The sequence below is a fragment of the Ornithodoros turicata genome, chromosome 3 (genome assembly GCF_037126465.1).
Source record: "Ornithodoros turicata isolate Travis chromosome 3, ASM3712646v1, whole genome shotgun sequence".
In the NCBI taxonomy this organism is placed as follows: Eukaryota; Metazoa; Arthropoda; class Arachnida; order Ixodida; family Argasidae; genus Ornithodoros; species Ornithodoros turicata.
This window is the reverse complement of record NC_088203.1, coordinates 76,436,076-76,453,661: the sequence shown is the minus strand read 5'-3', so window position 1 is coordinate 76,453,661 and position 17,586 is coordinate 76,436,076. Positions and strand designations below refer to the sequence as shown.

General features: G+C 43.7%; 3 protein-coding genes across 5 annotated transcripts; 1 reads left to right on the top strand and 2 right to left on the bottom strand.

Annotated features, from left to right (window-relative positions):
• Positions 1–232: 232 nt before the first annotated feature.
• LOC135388651 (5-formyltetrahydrofolate cyclo-ligase-like) lies at positions 233–1,594 on the bottom strand. The gene is made up of 4 exons (XM_064618334.1): positions 1,369–1,594; positions 1,082–1,215; positions 843–970; positions 233–756 (listed from the first exon to the last, which is right to left on the bottom strand). Exons 1-4 carry the CDS (start codon positions 1,492–1,494, stop codon positions 533–535), a joined length of 612 nt encoding a protein of 203 aa, XP_064474404.1. The 5' UTR covers positions 1,495–1,594; the 3' UTR covers positions 233–532.
• A 227-nt stretch (positions 1,595–1,821) lies between these two features.
• LOC135388649 (G kinase-anchoring protein 1-like) lies at positions 1,822–16,360 on the top strand. The gene is made up of 10 exons (XM_064618330.1): positions 1,822–2,243; positions 4,393–4,470; positions 4,551–4,628; positions 10,475–10,655; positions 10,733–10,875; positions 13,868–13,969; positions 14,034–14,097; positions 14,177–14,247; positions 14,312–14,383; positions 16,199–16,360. The coding sequence occupies exons 1-10, from the start codon at positions 2,070–2,072 to the stop codon at positions 16,220–16,222; spliced, it is 987 nt and encodes a 328-aa protein (XP_064474400.1). The 5' UTR covers positions 1,822–2,069; the 3' UTR covers positions 16,223–16,360.
• LOC135388650 (phosphomevalonate kinase-like) lies at positions 15,801–17,579 on the bottom strand. 3 transcript variants are annotated; one of them, XM_064618331.1, is made up of 5 exons: positions 17,522–17,579; positions 17,226–17,310; positions 17,061–17,124; positions 16,677–16,968; positions 15,801–16,591 (listed from the first exon to the last, which is right to left on the bottom strand). In XM_064618331.1, the coding sequence occupies exons 1-5, from the start codon at positions 17,553–17,555 to the stop codon at positions 16,455–16,457; spliced, it is 612 nt and encodes a 203-aa protein (XP_064474401.1). In that variant the 5' UTR covers positions 17,556–17,579; the 3' UTR covers positions 15,801–16,454. The 3 variants fall into 3 exon arrangements, with proteins under 3 accessions (XP_064474401.1, XP_064474402.1, XP_064474403.1); XM_064618332.1 differs by having other exon boundaries at positions 17,534–17,561; XM_064618333.1 differs by having other exon boundaries at positions 17,452–17,541.
• Positions 17,580–17,586: the final 7 nt, after the last annotated feature.

Here is a 17,586-nt window from a genome sequence, read left to right as displayed (position 1 = left end):
GCTGCAAAAAATAGCACCAACAGGTTGTTTGGGTGTTTTCGCTGGGTTTTCCTTATAGACGCTTTACGTCAAATGTCGGCAGAGTTCCCTGTGAAGTCGGCCCATGACGCACGATCTGCGATAGTCGTGACGTTACACGCCTGAGTGTGGCAGACTTACAGCAAGCAGTCCCAGCACCAGCACCTAGCTATTTCTACAGTCCTACCGCCACTATTCTGTAGGTACATGAAACTCGAACAGTAAATCAATTTATTGGTCCGTTCTTCTACAAAGTGTCAACAGTGGCATGTCCTCATTCAGTATGAATGTATAAAGTATAAGGCATCCATATAGGAACATTGGCATCGGTACTGATAACACCCACCCAAAGATATACCAAAAGGTACATAAATTGTATGCATATACCTACTGCCCATACTTAAGTATACATGAGCATACAAATGAACCTTCTCTTTGAAAGTAAAAAGAATATCTCAATTCCATTTACGTGTCACTACCATTACTCCGAAAGTCAAAGGACACAAAACCTGCCTTACTCATCTGGGAACAAAACCTCATCGAGAACAAAGTCATGGTCATGAGTTGGAATATTTGGATACAACTGTTCCTTGAAACTGAGGCCAACCATGTAAGGTCTGCCATGTGAGCTGTTTGCACATTGCTCGAGATACATGTCGTAATACCCTTTTCCATGCCCCAAACGAACTCCCCTCTTTGTGAAGGCCACACCAGGCACAATAATCAAGTCCAGACCACCTGTAAAAGTTTGGAGAGTTACTCCCAAGTTTTGAATTGCAATTTTAGCTGTGCATGACTATTATTTATTTTTTGCATAAACATACCACTTGCAAGTGCCTCGTCTCTGTGCTCCGCCATGCTGAGCTGTTTTATTCCCCATTTGGTCACGGGCAGCGAATGGTATTCAGCCAGTGAAGCCAGCTTCACCATATCCATGTGGCGAGAGTTTTCACTTGGAGAGAGTTGGTTAAAAATATGTGTTTTGACGACATGTGCAACACATGCAAGCACAATTTCAGGGTCTTCAACAAACGATATTTCTTCAGTGGCACAGTTCACTCACTTATGCCTGGGAATAAAGCACTCCTTTCCATCGTTGAGCGCCTGTTCGATGATGGGCTCTGTGTTCACCTCTAAATCAGTGCTGACATATACCGAAATCCTCGCGCTTGTCCGATATAGCTTGCCGCGTAGAAGCTGAAACAACACAGAAGAGACTTTCTAGAACACAATCGGCATTATCGTGTACATATACGAAACGTAAAGTCACATTTTTGTTCAAATATAGCATCAGTACACACAGCGTAAGCTTGCAGAGCTTGAAGGTCGAGAGCTGTAAACAACTGTTACCTTCGTGCAAACATGTTTCGATTGTAGAGCTTTTTCCTCTTGCGTTAACTGCTGTAACTTTTTCCTAACTTCGCTTCTCAAGGCACTCTTTGCTGCTGTTACAGCCGTTGCTAAAGCCGCCGACATTTCTAAAAGTATAAGCCCACTTAACTATCGATGGTGCAAACCATACGCCTCGAAAATGACCTTATCTGTGGTGCTCATGCTGCGGCAAAAAAGGCGTCATGGTTACTTGGCAACGCCCATTGTGATTAGCAGCGAATGCTGTATTGCCAGTTTCCGCCGTACGAAACAATATTGTGAGCATTCTGCATGTACTCTTCTGTCAAAATACTGGCTGTACATAAAATAAAATATAATTGTGGTGGTTAAAAATACTCTTTTTCAACTTTTAATAAACTCGTTTTAACCTTTATCTCACATAGATATGTACGATGCGATGACAGCGTTGAGGCTGTGGGCCACTGTGGGCTGTGATCGTCGCTCGCTATCCTGCGATATTGTTTGGTTGCCTTGGCTGTTGATGCCCGTCGTGTGGTTGCGTTTTGGGTGACCAACGCTCGCTTTTCTGAGTATAATTTAACTGAGCGCTTTTTAAGACAGGTTGGTGTGAATCTCGAGTGAGCTGTTTACCCTTTTGGCAACATCTAGAATTGCAAGCCGCGTTTCTCTGTCGCAAAGCGTTCGTTACTGCAGCAAGAATGGCTGTTGTTTGTCAGTCGCGTTTTGCTGTTCTGAAAGTTGAGGGTGAAGAGCCCGAAGAACAGCAGAAGCAAGTCAAAACTTCCAAACCAGCAGCCAAAGCTACTGTTAAAGGTGCAGAGAGTAAAGCAAAACCCAAGAAGAAGAAAAGGCCTACTGATAAAGACGCCGCTGTAAGAATGTTTACGATCTTCACACCTCGCTCCAAAGAAACCTGAGCTATTTTAATGGTTTGATTCTCTCTTGCAGATCCGTTTTGCCTCCCTGTCGTAGTCTTTCCATGTCACGCAGCTTTTTACCCTCTAAAACTTAACCGAGCACGTCACGGGTGATCTTTCCGTGATAAGTTTTTCGGTGCAGCTCGCATGGTTTGAACAGGCACTATCGTCACAATTTTCACAGTTTGAATTTGAAATCTATCCGATTTCAATATTTTAGCAGCCCAGCATAGTTTCGTTTTGCTCCCCCCCCCCCAAAAAAAAAAGAAAAAAAATATATATATGAAACCGTGCTGTGTTGACAACAATAGAATGATGCTATCACACAAGTGGTAATATGTGATTACTCATGAATGCTACTTCATGTAGCAACAGTCCTCAGGTGATGCTGCACACAGCTGACTGAGGCCGAATAAGGCAGAAAACAGCTGTCCAGTGCTTGTATGGCGACAGGAGTTTTAAACTCGTACATTATATGCAGCCAACGAGTTTTGGCTTCTTCTTGTATTTTCTTTTTCTTGCTTATGTACAGGGTGTGTGCTGCAAAACGTGACCCACATTTTTACATGTAACTCGTCGTCTACTTACCCGAGGGACTTCCGGTAGCGTACGATGGCGTATTTATGCGTGCGAAAGCTACAAAAATATCCTGGAAGCCGTACTCGGCATAAAAAAATAAACAGAGCGCGAAAACATGGGCTTCCATGCATTAGAATAGGGCGGTCATCACAGTGCATGGTAGTGCATTTCGGTTTCAGGAGAGTTATGTGCAGGCACCGCTAGGGGTACTGCTGATGAGCATCCATGTGGGACATCGTTTCGATTTATGCACCGATAGCTCCCCTAGCGGTGCTTGAACACAACTCTCCAACGTCCACCATGTTGCCCTATTCTGATGAACAGTTTTGCCGACGTTTTCGTTGCTCTGTATTCATTTTTTAAGCTGAGTATGGCTTCCACAATTTTTCTGCAGATTTCGCACGCATAAATGCGCCATCGTGCGCCACTGGAAGTTCGTTAGTTAGATAGACAACAAGCTATGTGCCTAAATGCGGGTCATGTTTTTCTACACACACCCTGTACTTGTATCTAAATGTATAACAGTTTTTCAAGGGAACCATTTTATTGTTTTGGGCTACCCACTTTGCTCGGAACAATGGTTCTGCGTTTTTTCGGGTTAGACCAGATTTTTCTGATATCATCACCCCAAACAACCCCATTTTGACTGGAAATTCCTGAGGTTCTCAAACTTCGGGCGCCGTGGAACAGGTCCGGGAGAAGACCTGCGCGTCCTCGACCTTTCATAATCCTGCAGTGCCGATCCTTAAGGCAAGGTTTTATGGAGCTGGGACATGGGTTGGGGTTTTCCTGGTCATTCAGCGTCCCAGTTCAAGTGCATCTTGTCTGCTGACTAATGCGAGAGCCATAGCGGGACACGGAAAACAATAACATGTAGATAGATACACAGCATCTGAGCTTTTGTACACTGGTGAAGTTTGCGTGTTGTAACCACAGAATAATGATGATTCTGGTTTCACAACTGATTATCACAATGGTGGCTTGAGTCAGGCGACTTGGGTTTTACGTGAAGATCCCCGATGACTAGGGTTCCCGGTTTTCGGTGATTATAATTTTTGCGACCTTCCGAAACACGGCAAAAGTGAACGCAACACCAAATAACAGTAATGCAAGATTGAATTGGCTTGTAACATCACGAGATAACAATATAACTTCTCGATATCGCCTATCTTCACCCTACCTCGTAATACCTCGGAAGTTATAATCGCTGGAAACCCTAACAATGACATATGAAATGGGGAAGGAAAAACTCCTGGTTTCCCCATGAATTATATGAAAATATCGCCTGATTTTCATCATCCGAATTGCAAAAATCATAAAACCTGAAAACAGATCTCTATTCATACTGTTCCATCGATATTTATGCCCAATAAAATTTACCATTTTGCAGGAGAGTATCCCTTATCACATCCTTTGTGTTCCATATGTTTAAAGCTTGGAGCGATACAATTACACCAGTGTGGGTTAATTTTTGCCAAAAAATTTAGTTGTGTAGCAGTTAAGAGAGAAATTTTTGTTCAACTAGGTGAAGCCGAAGCCAAAAGCTGAAGTTCCTAGCGAAGGATCAGAAAACTGGGAGTCTTGGAAGAAAAGGGATGATCAGGTTGGTGTCATGATGCTGAAATTGCTTTGTACATAGCATAAAATCTTGGGCTTGATCCGGTTTTGTCTTTCGATTTTCAGTTTGTCACTTACACTTATGAACAGGACCTTCAGGAAGCACTACGACTCAGTCGTTTGGAATATGAAGAGAACGGACAAGTAAGCGATACTTGATGCAACTCTGTGTCGGTTTAATTATTGTCACGAAACATACCATTTTGCTGTTATGAAAGCCCTTGGTCATTCCACATCAGCATATCCTGTTGAGTTTCTTTACAGTATTTTATTTTTGCTAAAAACATTTTGGGCACGAGTCAATGAGAAGCTCGCTGTACTTGGAAGTCACCACAATACATTTAGGGTCGATTCGCACGATGCAACTTCAGTTGAGCGCAACCAGGTTGCACCGTGTGAACGGAGAAGCTATGGTTGCGCAACTCAAGTTGCAGGAGTTGCACAGTCGATCACTGCACGAGCGATTTCTCCCGCAACTCTAGGTGCAACCTGTCAGTAACATAGGTGCTCCTTCAAAGCGCGTCCAATCAGAACGACTGGCTGCCATGCGCCATTTCCATGACGAAACTTCCATGTGTCAGTTGTTGCAGCGGCAATGCACGGGACGATGAAATTGTGACTGATCAGTGGAAATTATGGAAGTCACAACGGCTGGAAGTTGCAGTGCGATTGGACGAAAAGGGCGACAATGATGTTTCTTCGTGCCATCTGGCGAGCTCGGTGACCACTACGACATTCCGAGTTGCTTACTGTGCAAAAGGGACCTATTTGGTGCAACTTCGGTTGCGCGCAACTGTTGCCGGAACTGAGTTACAGCAAGAAGTTCTAACATGTGGATCAACCCTTATCGAAGTCTGTCTCCTAGACGTCCCTTTGCGAAGTGCATGTGTCTCTTGTAGATTTTAGAGGTTCTACCTTTGAAAGTATGAAAGTGTGTGCAGAAAGGTAACTTTGCAAAAGCATAAGTTGCTAATACCTCTGTCACACTGGCATTCCAATGATAATTGAACATCTTGAACACCATCAATATGCCGCCGTTGCCACACGACCCGATACGATGCTCCTTGAGAGGCCGATGCGTTACGTGGTGGATGACGTTACATGCTTCCGATTGTTCGTCTTCATGAGTTTTAGTAGACGAAGGGCATCTACAGTGACAGAAAATGAAATGCAAAAGATAATTTTGGGAAAGAAGTGGGTCTGGCATTGTCCTCATAGTCTAGTGTGTCCCACAAACTCAAGGAAATGTTACCTTTTTCTACAGTACACCAGCTCACTTGCACCGTTCTAATTTGTTCACGATTTTGGGATTTTAATAGTGTTTAAATTGCTCATTATGTGTAAGTACTAATCTAATGGACATCTTTGTATGACCATGCGTGGTGCAGAGAGTACAAAAGTAAAATTGCAAATGCCGTCACATCTAATGGCGAATTCGGGTGGTCATTTCGGAGCAACGTTTTTCGCCAGATCTCGAGCAGTCATGTTCGCTTGGTCAAAGTGAAGCAAATCCCGCATGTTCGCGTGGCGCTTTCCGAGCGCTCGGAATTTGCTAGCTAGCACCTTTTTTGCCCGGCCTCAAAACGATCGAGCAGCAGATTGCTCAACTGTATCCGGTGTCGTCACATCCGCACTGCAACGGTGGCGAGTGCCCTCATTGGCCCGCATGTTGAAATCACGTGGTTTAGCAGACGACAGAACTCGAAGACTTGCGACCGCAACGCCCCTAGCGTGATCCAAGTACATAAAACCGCTAGATTCCTAGCAATCATGTTCGGGTGGCAACGGTCACGTGATCCAGCTTGGTCGCCGACCTAGCAATTTCCGAGCGCTCGGCCGTTTTGCTACGAAATGACCACCTGAATTCGCTATAATAACCACGATAACTGTTGTCCTGAAGTTTCATGACTTTTCATTAAATTTGTTGCAGTTTTCTTTGCGCTTTTGTTCAGCACTTAGCTGGGTCATCCCAGGCCAAATCACCCAAAGGTCGTGCTTGACCCCCCCTCAGTTTTGCTTCCAAAAATTATCATGGACTCTTTATTGCAAATAAAGATATTTTCCCGAGTTTTACTGGACAATGTTGAACCGTTGTCGATTTAGGCGGGCTCAAAGTTTGTCAGAATCGCGAAAACCATGCTACGAAAAAAGTTACCTACTGAGCAGGGTTTTGAGTCTAGGTGGACTTTAGTGACATAGAATGAAAGAGCGTGGCCCTAACATTCTGCCAATATCAAGTTCTTCCCTCGTGTTTCATTTTCGGCCAGCGAAACAGGGCTGTTTTTTGGCGCTATTTCTTACAACTGTCGCCTTGCTAAGGGCACTTTTCGCACAAGCTGGAAGAGACAAATAAAGTCAGCGTGTTCTGTACCTTCCATACTTCAAAATCACATGTTTTGAAGGCCGACCACACAATACTTTTTGTCCCATTTAATCCCAAATGCCATACTTTTGGTAAAGTTGGCCGTTTTCAACGCCATTTTTGAAAATGAAGCGGTCGGCGGAACAATCCAAATAGATGGAGATGACAGATCAATATCTATACTAAAACATATAAAAAAAATTGAGAAGCTACTTTTTGATAAGGGCGAGAAAATATTGTTTATGTCCCACATGGTTACGCGAGGGCCACACGAGATGGCTCCCTGTGAGGCGCGCGAAGAGATCGCGTCCCTAGGTTTCACAGGCCGCGTCCTGCGGCGGGATATGAGCATGTCCTCTTTTTTTGCCAGCCCTTTTGTTAATAAACTCTGTAGTTTTTATTGTTATCAGTGCATTGGTAAGTATTGTTAGTAGATGTTTCTCATAGTCTTTCATTCGCGGCGTTTTAAAGTGGTAGTCATGAAAAACGACAGTGATGCTTTCACACTCACAAGGAACATTATGAGCAAACCATACTATCCCTTCAAATGCACGTTTCTTATGATTAATAGCAACGCAGATCACGTTGTGAGCGGATGGCTTTTGCTGCATTGTAGTGTCCAAAAACGCGCTCGTACATCCACGTAACCTTTAACACATGAGCTTGAAATCGACGTAGGAGAGCTCATCCGCGGCTCAGCTGATTAGTTTATGATTGTCTTTCTCACATGTGATGCATGCCGGGTAACCAAAAAGGTTGTTATTGCTCCAAGTTTCTTGCTGAAGTCGTTGTGTTGAACAATGGCCAAAGTACGAACGTTAGCAAATGCGTGTGTGCAAAATGAAGGACTGCGGTATGAAAGTGCGTGGCACGCACGGAAACTCCAGTCGGAGCAGCGTTCAAGACCTGTCTTTTCGCAGTACAGAGGAAATTGTAGTAGCCACTTCTAATGAGATACCCTACCAATGGTCGCCTTTGCTTTTTAACGTTGGAAAAGAAAATATGAAAGAATAATGAAACCGTTGTGTATTCATTTATGTGGGTATCTTTTTGCTCTTACTTCAAACTGTTACAATCGCGTTACAATTACTTACAGTTACTGTTACAATTACTGTTAAAATATGTAGACTGTCTGAATTGCAAATAAACTGTTTTTATCATTCCAGCCTGCTTGGGTGATCATCAGCAGCCAGCTGTTCAGTGTGGATAGATTAGCAAGCACCACATGAACGTCTCGGGATAGTACGCGGTAGTAGCTTAGATGTGACTTAGCTGAATATAATGTCTGTTCTGGTCCTCCATAACGGATAGGAAAATTTCACCACACGGAAAAACGTTATCCGAACCAAGCCTCGCGACCCACCCATGCGCCGTTCAGTGTAACTATGTGTAGAGCGGATGGAATATAAAAATTATTTTCTCGCCCTTAGCAAAAAGTACCTTCTCAATTTTTTTATATGCTTTAGTATAGATATTGATCTGTCATCTCCATCTATTTGGATTGTTCTCGGCTGACCGCTTCATGTTCAAAAATGGCGTTGAAAACGACCGACTTTACCAAAAGTACGGCATTAGGGATTAAATGGGGCAAAAAGTATTGTGTGGTCGGCCTTCAAAACATGTGATTTTGAAGTATGGAAGGTACAGATCACGCTGAATTTATTTGTCCCTTCCAGCTTGTGTGAAAAGTGCCCTTAGCAAGGAGCAAAGTTGTAAGAAATAGCGCCAAAAAGCAGCCCTGTTTTGCTGGCCGAAAATGAAACACGAGGGAAGAACTTGATATTGGCAGAATGGTAGGGCCACGCTATTTCATTCTATGTCACTAAAGTCCACATAGACTCAAAACCCTGCTCAGTAGGTAACTTTTTTCGTAGCATGGTTTTCGCGATTCTGACGAACTTTGAGCCCGCCTAAATCGACAACGGATCAACATTGTGAATGGCTGCAGCCTGGAGCTCACAAGCATTTAAGCGTTGCGCCGAAAAGTCTAGAAACAGCACGTGCGTTTGCCAGAGAGCAGGCGATGTGTCTAGAAGCTTCTTGCCTCTTCTTCAGCACGCGCCGGGATGAGATGTACCGTTTCGTGCCTGCCCTGGTTGTTTCTCGAAGATGATTCGTGGCAATATTGTCATATCCAAAGGATGTTAAAGGGACTGTCGCATCCGTCCCGGTCGATTCCAAAACTGTAATGCTATTTGACTCCTCATTCATCACAGACAATGACACCGAAAATCTGATGAGAAAAATTTGAGTAGTTTTTGTGAATGTAATGCATGGCAAGAGCAGACGACGGATATTGACAGTATCCCGGAATTCTCTCTCTGGAAATCGGAGCAAACGTCACTCGAACAAAGCTAATCAGGGAGTGTGCTTTGGTGCAGACCAGTCCAATCGGGGAGTAGGTCAAGGGCATTTGGCGACTGACAGGTGGGTGGGACGGCATCTGCAGGTCGCGGAGAGTCTGATTGGCTCGTGGGATGCCACTTCTTGGTTAGCGTCAGACGTGTTCGTACAGCCAGGAGCGTAACACTGTGCAAGACATGCTCCTACTCACACTGGTATGGGAAGGTCAGCATATTTACCGAGGTCTTTTCACTTGGTACGTTGCGGCACAAACGAAGCAGACGAGCTTGGAGACAGTCACCTGTGCTGCGCTCCCATTCGTGTGCCTGGCTTGCGTCATCGTGATGTTACTATCACTGGGGCTGCCTTAGCTGCAGAGCCAGTGCGAATCTTTAAAATTCGTTTGTTCAGTGTGTAAATTGTTTTCATAAAAAAAAGTTGGCCAAGTAGACTGTGAAGTGGTACCGAAGATTACCGTATTGGTCTCACACACACGTTTCTGGATGCGACGGTAACTTTGAGTGTCATGTGCTGAGGTGTCAGTGCACAGTAAGAGACTCTCAGGATTAACCCATGGACCGACTGCCAGAGTGTTGCCCAGATCTAGGCCTCCACGTATTACACCAGTCCTGACACCTTCACCCATTTGGGGCTTGTGCCGAGCTTATGGCAATGGCACTTGTGACATGGCCCAGAATGATGGTGATGTTGTTGTATGGCGCAAAGTATAGAATGTTGTAAAATGTCGAAGGGTAATAAAATAGCGGTTTACAGCACGCATTTTGAAGAATCCAATTGTAGCAATAACTTGAATATGTGTGAGTTTCCATATGCACACTAATAGGAAAAGTGTGATGGCGACGGTTAGCATCGGCTGCTCGTGCAGAACATACTGGCCGATGGCTAGCACGGATATTACTTCATGTTTGTATTCTATATCGAAGCTCAGTAGATATGCATTTACCTGAAGACACAGCGGTACAAGTGGTTCGCACAACACTTGAAATAGCATTGAGGGGCAGCTTTAGCATGCAGCTGCCAAAGTTGAGGGAGCTACATTATAAATGTTCCTTGAAGTGGATTGCGGTCTGCTTAAGACTTCTTTGTATCATGTAGACAGCACAAATGTAGCAGGTAAGTGAACTAAGTTTGGCGCAGCTTTTCCTTGGGGGCTTTCAGGCGCGCTGTAATACACGGAGGCCTAGCTCAGGGTTGTGATCATAGTTGTTCCCACGAGTTATCAGCTACAGGCATTGTTCCAATAACCCAACTTTTGTTCAAGCAGTTATACACACCACAGCAAAAGGATGCACCTCCAGTGAAACTGGTTGCTGGGGCGAGCTCAGAGAGTAAGCCAAAAAAGAAGAAAAAGAACAAGGAAAAGAAGACTGCAACCATGACATTGGAAGAGTTCAACCACCGTGATGATGCTGGCACAGAAGAAACTACAGACGTCACCGAGGAAGGTACCCATGCTTTATGAAGTTTCTGGCGTGTGCAAATCACAATTGGAACAGTCGCTAACGTAGCAATTGGCCAATAGATGCCGAAGTTCCTGTCACAAGGAGCATGCAGGAGACAAGAAAAGTTCCCGTGGAGAGGGAGGACTTCTTTGATCGAGTACTCAAAGATGCCGAAAGTATTATAATGAAAGAGCAGAAAGCTGATGAACAGAGAAAGAAACAGGTATGTAGGGAAAAAGAACAAGGCGTTAACCCTTGGATGTATTGTCACGTTCTGCATTGCCAGTTTAACATATCGTGTCTTTTTCAGCCACCCTCAGTGCAGTGTGGAGCTGCTTTCAGTTGTCCCGTTTATGCAGTTAAAATAGCTTTAGTGATTGCCACACAATTTTCTCGTAAGGTACAGTAGTATTGGGTGCCCTGTTGTCCAAGTTATTGCAAAGGCAATGTTGAAGGTAAAATCACCTTCCCAACTATACGTTTCAAGTTGCCATGTAACGCACGTCACCAAAACGCCACCACATTACTCTGAGCAATAGGGACGAGTATTGCCCCTGGCGATGAAGCTCCCCACTCATCATCATTCAAATGAAGTTATTGTCACTAAACCAGATATCTGGGCAGTGGCCTGGAACTTGGAAAGGAGCTCTGAAAAGAGTTGTGGTTTATGATGGACTAATGCATGTGCAGTTCACATCAGACAATGTAGCTCATGCAGTTGGAGAGGGAGTTACAGTGAGCCAGCAAGTTTGGTTTCCTGTTATGCTACCAAGCTTTGGCAGTTGAAAACGCACCAGCAGTGAATTTGAATCCACTCTTCATTTTGCCCAGTCAGACAGGTTACCTTTTTATTAACACATCAAGCCAAGCTGAGAAGCAAATGGTTTCCTTTCACCCTCAACACATTATCTAGGAGTACTACAGTGTTTCCAGTCATACTCATATTTAAGGCCCCTGTTTTTTTGTGAAATATCGTGGAATCTAGAATTCATTACAGAATCCTTCATCTACGATGAAAGATGGAAGTCACTGGAAAGGTTAGCCAGCTGTAGTACTCAAACCCACATCTTCTGGATTACCGGTAATCCAAAAGATGTGGGTTCGAGTACTACAGCTGGCTAACCTTTCCAGTGACTTCCATCTTTCATCGTTAATTTCTTAGGCATCTTGAGGATTTGTATGTATTTGCCCTTTCTATATGTTCCAGCCTCAGAACATCAATTCCCATCATTGCTATCAAATCCTTCATTTGGCACGGAATCCCTTATTTCTAGGTGTGTGCGGATATTCAAGTTTTTTAATCAAATATCACTCACTCAAAGTATTTCATTCAAGAATTGGATACCCAATATTCGGATTTCCGAATATCTGACTATTCGCAGAATATGAACGACACCTCCCGAAAGTGGGCTTCACCTGACGCTTCCCTGCATGAGGTGAAGCTTGCGTTACAAAATTGCCCATGTTGCAGGACCAACACAGACAGATTGTAGTCTAACTTAAGATAACGTTAGCCCAAGTTTATTGTGCATACTCTGCCTGTGGACGGGCCGGCATCCCTCCCGTGTGCAGTTTAGCGGTGGCAGTGGGGGATTTTGATTTGATGTTTGGGAGTTTGGCTAGACCCCCAGAAACAAAAAAGGGTGTCCTAAAGATGTAACTTCCACAGTGCATGTAATGTAAGCTCCTTCCTATAAAGCTCCCGTAAACTCTGTAGATGCCGAAAGATTTTTCAGCAGGTATAAAATGATTGCGGGCAAAAAAATGACAGACTGCATTCTTTGTTGGAGGAGAACGCAAGATATCGTGTATGTAATGCTGAGCCACAACAGTGCTTCGAATCTGTAATTTTATAAAATATTTTTTTGTTCCCACATTATCCAAGAAAATAGAGTGTTTCCCCCTTTCAAGTAGCCGTTGACTGCTTGCTGTGGAAAATCGAGGAAATTTACAAGTAGGTGCCGGAGAATTTTGAATTTGCCACAGCAGAAAACCAGGGGCCTTACTCATATTCACGCAGTCAAATACTCTGGTGGCAGATGGCATAATTTTCAAGTAATACCAGACGCCAACCGGTTTTACGGACTTCTAGGAGCCACAGGATCAGTCTAAATTTTTAGCCTGTGACAAACATCCACTTTGTTTCCTTAGTCCAAAGTCCTTATTCAGCACACTCAAAGTGGCTTGAGAAAACTGTCTATGCATGCCTGCTTCACGAACATGGGACATGTATCACAGCAAGTTCCTGCCAGTGTAGCGCTCTCACCGTACACATTCACTAGTGTGTTGACAGCTGCAGCGTTCACAGCGGTTGATGGCAGGGCATCAACATCGTCGTTCTTGTCATCATTGCTCAAGCTTTGTGCTGGCAAACAGTTGATGAGCAATTTCATCATCAGTTATCTATAAACTAAGCAAGCTTAGGGCAAAATGCTTATGAAAAGCTGAGCTCTTCCCAAATATGTATTGGAAGTGGAAATACATTGGTTCTGTAAAGCATTTCATGAAGCTGCTAGTTTTGTCAGAGAAATAGGAAAGTCTGTATTTTTGGAGTCTGAAATATCGGTCGGCGACTAGTAGAAGCGAATGCCTGGAATCATAGAGGGACGAACAATGCTATGTGCGCCGACATGCAAGGGCTCCTCGTGCTTGCATGCCTGTTCTGCATGTTTCACAAGTCTGTCTAAGCTGTTCAACTGCAATAGGTCTCGTGGTTTGAGACAAGGCTAGAGAATTGCATCGTCTATTGTTAAGATCTGTTTGACCTTTTGTAAGCCTGATGGGACACTTTATTGTCAGAGCCTAGAGGTTTCATGGTTAAACGCAATAAAACCTGTTTTTATTTTACCCATCATTTTACACCATCGTCACTTAGAGTAAAACCCCCAAAAAAAAACTTGCGAAAGTGCGAGCTCATTCACCAATACTGGAGACATGACCAATTACGCATTCAGTACATCCACTTGGCACCTCGCATTCATCAGAAATGTGAGAAGCATTTTCCATAATTTATTTATTTTTCACCCAAAAATCAATTTTTGCCCCCCAATTTTCAAAAAACATGAAACCTGAAAATTAATGGATGTATTTATTGTACAAACGATTTTATCATGGGCAAGTCTGTTGCAAGGGAGATTGACTGCACCTTGATACTTAAGAAATTTTCGGGCCGCACTAGGAATACTATATACCACATTGTGTTTTCCTTTCGACAGCCCTTTTGCCTCGAACAAGTGCGACAGATCCAGTATCAAGAAGAACTAGAAAAAAAAGATTTAGAAATTGCACGGCTCAGTTCGGAAGTTGAGCGGCTCACGGTACGGTTGAAAATGCTGTAACACCCTGTCGTGTATCATGTTCTCATAACCTTTCCGATTCCAGAAGGAACTCAAAGTTGTGAAGGTCCGAAACAAGCAGCTGTGTGTCATCTTGGGCCACGGTGAAAGTGCGTACAACGTTCAGAGTATCAAAACGGTCTTTGTAAAAGAAATATTTCGTGTGACTTTTGTTATGTAAAATTGCAGTGAAAGACAAGGCAGAGATCCTCAAGAACTACGAGGAGTTGTCTCAAGTGAAAGACGAACTCACCCAAGAGGTACATACATTTCTCGCTCGTGCGGCGTTCAGTATTTAACATTTAGCCATGGTATTCCTTCTAGGTTATGGAGTTGCATGCTGCCTTAGAGCAAGAACGTTCCAAGGTACATTCCTTACAAACGGAGCTCAAGAAGGTAGACTTTTTTACTGTTCACATACCTCTTAGTTTTAGAGATAAACAAGAAATGGGAAGCATGTAGTAGCGACATCAGTGTGGCTACGTCACATCCTCTGAGCACTTTTATTGGCTGCCGAGAATCGTTTGCTGCAGCTCGGAAGCAAGCTGAGCAGTCGACTACTTTGTGTCAAACGTGGTACATGGGGGCGCAAAATACAACTGCAAAAAAATAAAATATAAAGAAGGTGTGCGCCTCACTATTAGGCGGATGAGATGACATCACAAAGTGGCAGCCAAGGGCAGGAGCTTCTCGGTCACTCGAGATTGAAAGCTCTCTCGTGCACCATGATTGCACCTCTTGCAGGCCTTGTACCCTGAATTTAGAAATTCCCTCGCTTTATGAACACTTGCCTTTCCTCATTCTAAACCACGATTTATGAATCCCTCGACTTTTACGGGGACCTTAACCCACTAGTAAATCGAGAGTTGACTGTAACCCTGATTTCTACTGTACTCCTGACACATTCCTTTTCAAGTGTTTCAATGCTCCTTTAAAGGGACTGTCGCATCTGTCCTCGTTTATCACTGACAATAGCACCAAAAATGTGAGGCGAATTAGTGGAGTTGTTTCTGTGCAATTTGATGTAGCGCGTGAGAAGAGCAGACGACGGATGTTGAGAGTACTCCGGAATTCCCTCTCCGTGAACGTCACTTGGACATGGCCAATCAGGGAGCGGCAGAGAGACCTTGACTGCCTTGGCGTCCAACCGCTGGGCGGGTGATGGTGCCTCCAGGTCGCGTAGAGGTCAGAGATGGGCTCGTGGAATGCTGTTTTTGGTTAGCATCCTATGTGTTTGTACAACAAGGAGCGTAACACCATGTTCCACAGAACGTGGTCACGTCAGCACTCACACTGGTAAGCGAGAGTCTGCGCATTTACCGAGGTCTTTTCACTTAGTATATACATAGGGCCTGACTTTTTCGGGTTTTATTTTTGGCTAAATTCGGGGGGTAAATATCGGACGATATTTTTCATTGGAAAATTCGGGTGTATTCGGGTTAAATCCCGTTACGGCATATTCTGTCGTCAGGAATTCGGGTGTATTCGGGTGATTTTTTATTGTTTAATAAAAATTTGTCTTAATGTGGAACTAATGTTTAGCAATGTTATCAAACTTTATTTTAATGCACGCTTATGAGTGTGCCACGCGACCCGGATGTTTTCGGGTAGATTCGGGTTAAACCGGAATTTTACAGATTTCGTTCGGGGGGTAAATATCGGGCGGATACGGGTTTAACCCTAAAAAGTCAGGCCCTATATATACTGCGGTGCGAACGTGAAGCATGTGACCTCAGAGACAATCACATGCGCCATGCTCCCATTTGTGTGCCGGGCTTACGTCATTCTGGCTTAGCTGCAGAGGGAATGCGAATCTTTCGAAAGTCGTTTATTTAATAAGTAAGCTGTTTTCAGAAGAGAAACTTGGCCAAGTAGACTGTGAAAGCATACCGAACATTACCGTATCAGTCTCATACACATCTTTCCGGATGCGACAGTCCCATTAAGGTACCGTTTCTGGTAGGCAAGAAAGTTGGTTTCCATTGCTCTGCTTATACATCTCCATGGTACAGGCCGAATGTGGTTTGGTAAACACAGTTGCATCGTACATGCTAATGTTTACAGCTCTTAATTTCTGTTTCAAATATACGAAGATTCACATTAGGTGTCTTCATCACTGTGGAAAACAATGTTGGTAATTCATCTTTTTCAGTTTTCCTGCCGTTCTGGTCTGATACAGGAAACTTGATATTTTCCACTTGTATATTACAGCCAGGAAAAAAAGAAAATCGGTGATGGTGGCCACCTCGTATTTGCAGAGCGACTTCGGCTAGTCTTCCAAGAAGCCTGGTGGCGGTATCGAACTGGACAGGTTCCAGAGGCTTTTTTCCTTTTGTACATAGCAAGGATGGGATAAAAATACATTTCCCTGCACTCAGTATGCTTGATTATTGGATGGCTCATATAAATATCACAGATACAATATGAAATGGTACAAATAACTTAATACAGAAACCACATACAGGAGCTATAGACATTTCACTTCTACATTTTCTAAAACAACGGAGAGCTGACTGTCGAGGGTGCCGTCGTCATCATTAGAAATGACAGTGTCCCACTCCTGAACATCATCCAAGCCACATTCTGTTTCTTTATCATCAATTCCTAAAAAAACGGAAACAGGGTTTAAGAGCGTGACGCAAAGAATTTGCAACACATAGTGTTTCTGAAATATTCCCTTTGCACCCACCGGGTGTAAATATCCAGCCCCTTTTGGCCCTGACTTCATCCAGCGCCTTTACTCTAATTGTCCGAGTTGCACTGGGGTAGTTCTGCTTGAAGTATTGCAAGTCTGTTGTACGTCGTGCATCACTGATGATCCATACGGGACGCTCAAAGGCTGAGCTCTGTTCTATGGCAAGTTTGCAGAAATATCCGGGATCCCTTTGACGTCTTTCTTCTCCCCAAGCAACCATAGCAGCTCGGAAGTTCTCCTTGTAAGCTGAAGCATCTAAAAGCCGCTCAAATTCGAGGTCATGTTCCTGAAAGGAATATTATTTTTGTATGCATTAAACTTTGTGTTGACTGACAATTAAAATGAGTGGATCATCTGTCTATGTAAACTGTGTCTGACCTTTGCATAAGCTGCTTTGAGTGGAGCTGATAACCGGATAACAGCACATGTGTCAATGCCGATTCTGAGAAAACGAAAGGATGTGGCTTATATCATGTTATATTTTATCTGGATATTTACAGATGAATGATCATCAGAACATCAATTCCCATCAAGAATATTTACCGTTTTCTCAAAATTTCAGTGATGTAGTCTTTCCCTGATTTTCGTTTCCCGCTGAGAACAAGAACCACTTGTGGATTTAGCATAACTAGGACAAAAATGACAAGTGTTCATGCATGAGAGGCATTGCAAAGTAATCAAACTAATCAAATAGCAGAAGACTTTCACAGGAAGGGTGCCATCTGGCTGTGGGAAGGCTAACTACAATGATTTGTCCAAAATATCGTACTGTGCGATGAACTGTCGTTTTGTGAACGAAATACTATTCACTGAAAGGGCAAGACAGCACGGATACGAACCGTGGTATGTACCATGTACCGAGTTGTACCACATTGCATAATGTCGATTGCTGCACAGTTGTGCT

Coding starts and splice junctions, on each gene's coding strand:
- LOC135388651 (XM_064618334.1), bottom strand. CDS start 1,494: ATGTCGGCGGCTTTAGCAACGGCTGTAACAGCAGCAAAGAGTGCCTTG. Junction 1,216..1,368: donor CGAAACATGTTTGCACGAAG/GTAACAGTTGTT, acceptor GTGTTGTTTCAG/CTTCTACGCGGCAAGCTATA. Junction 757..842: donor AGACGAGGCACTTGCAAGTG/GTATGTTTATGC, acceptor AAACTTTTACAG/GTGGTCTGGACTTGATTATT.
- LOC135388649 (XM_064618330.1), top strand. CDS start 2,070: ATGGCTGTTGTTTGTCAGTCGCGTTTTGCTGTTCTGAAAGTTGAGGGT. Junction 2,244..4,392: donor CTACTGATAAAGACGCCGCT/GTAAGAATGTTT, acceptor TTGTTCAACTAG/GTGAAGCCGAAGCCAAAAGC. Junction 13,970..14,033: donor CGGAAGTTGAGCGGCTCACG/GTACGGTTGAAA, acceptor TTCCGATTCCAG/AAGGAACTCAAAGTTGTGAA.
- LOC135388650 (XM_064618331.1), bottom strand. CDS start 17,555: ATGTGGTACAACTCGGTACATGGTACATACCACG. Junction 17,311..17,521: donor GGTACATGGTACATACCACG/GTTCGTATCCGT, acceptor TTTTTGTCCTAG/TTATGCTAAATCCACAAGTG. Junction 17,125..17,225: donor ACTGAAATTTTGAGAAAACG/GTAAATATTCTT, acceptor TCGTTTTCTCAG/AATCGGCATTGACACATGTG.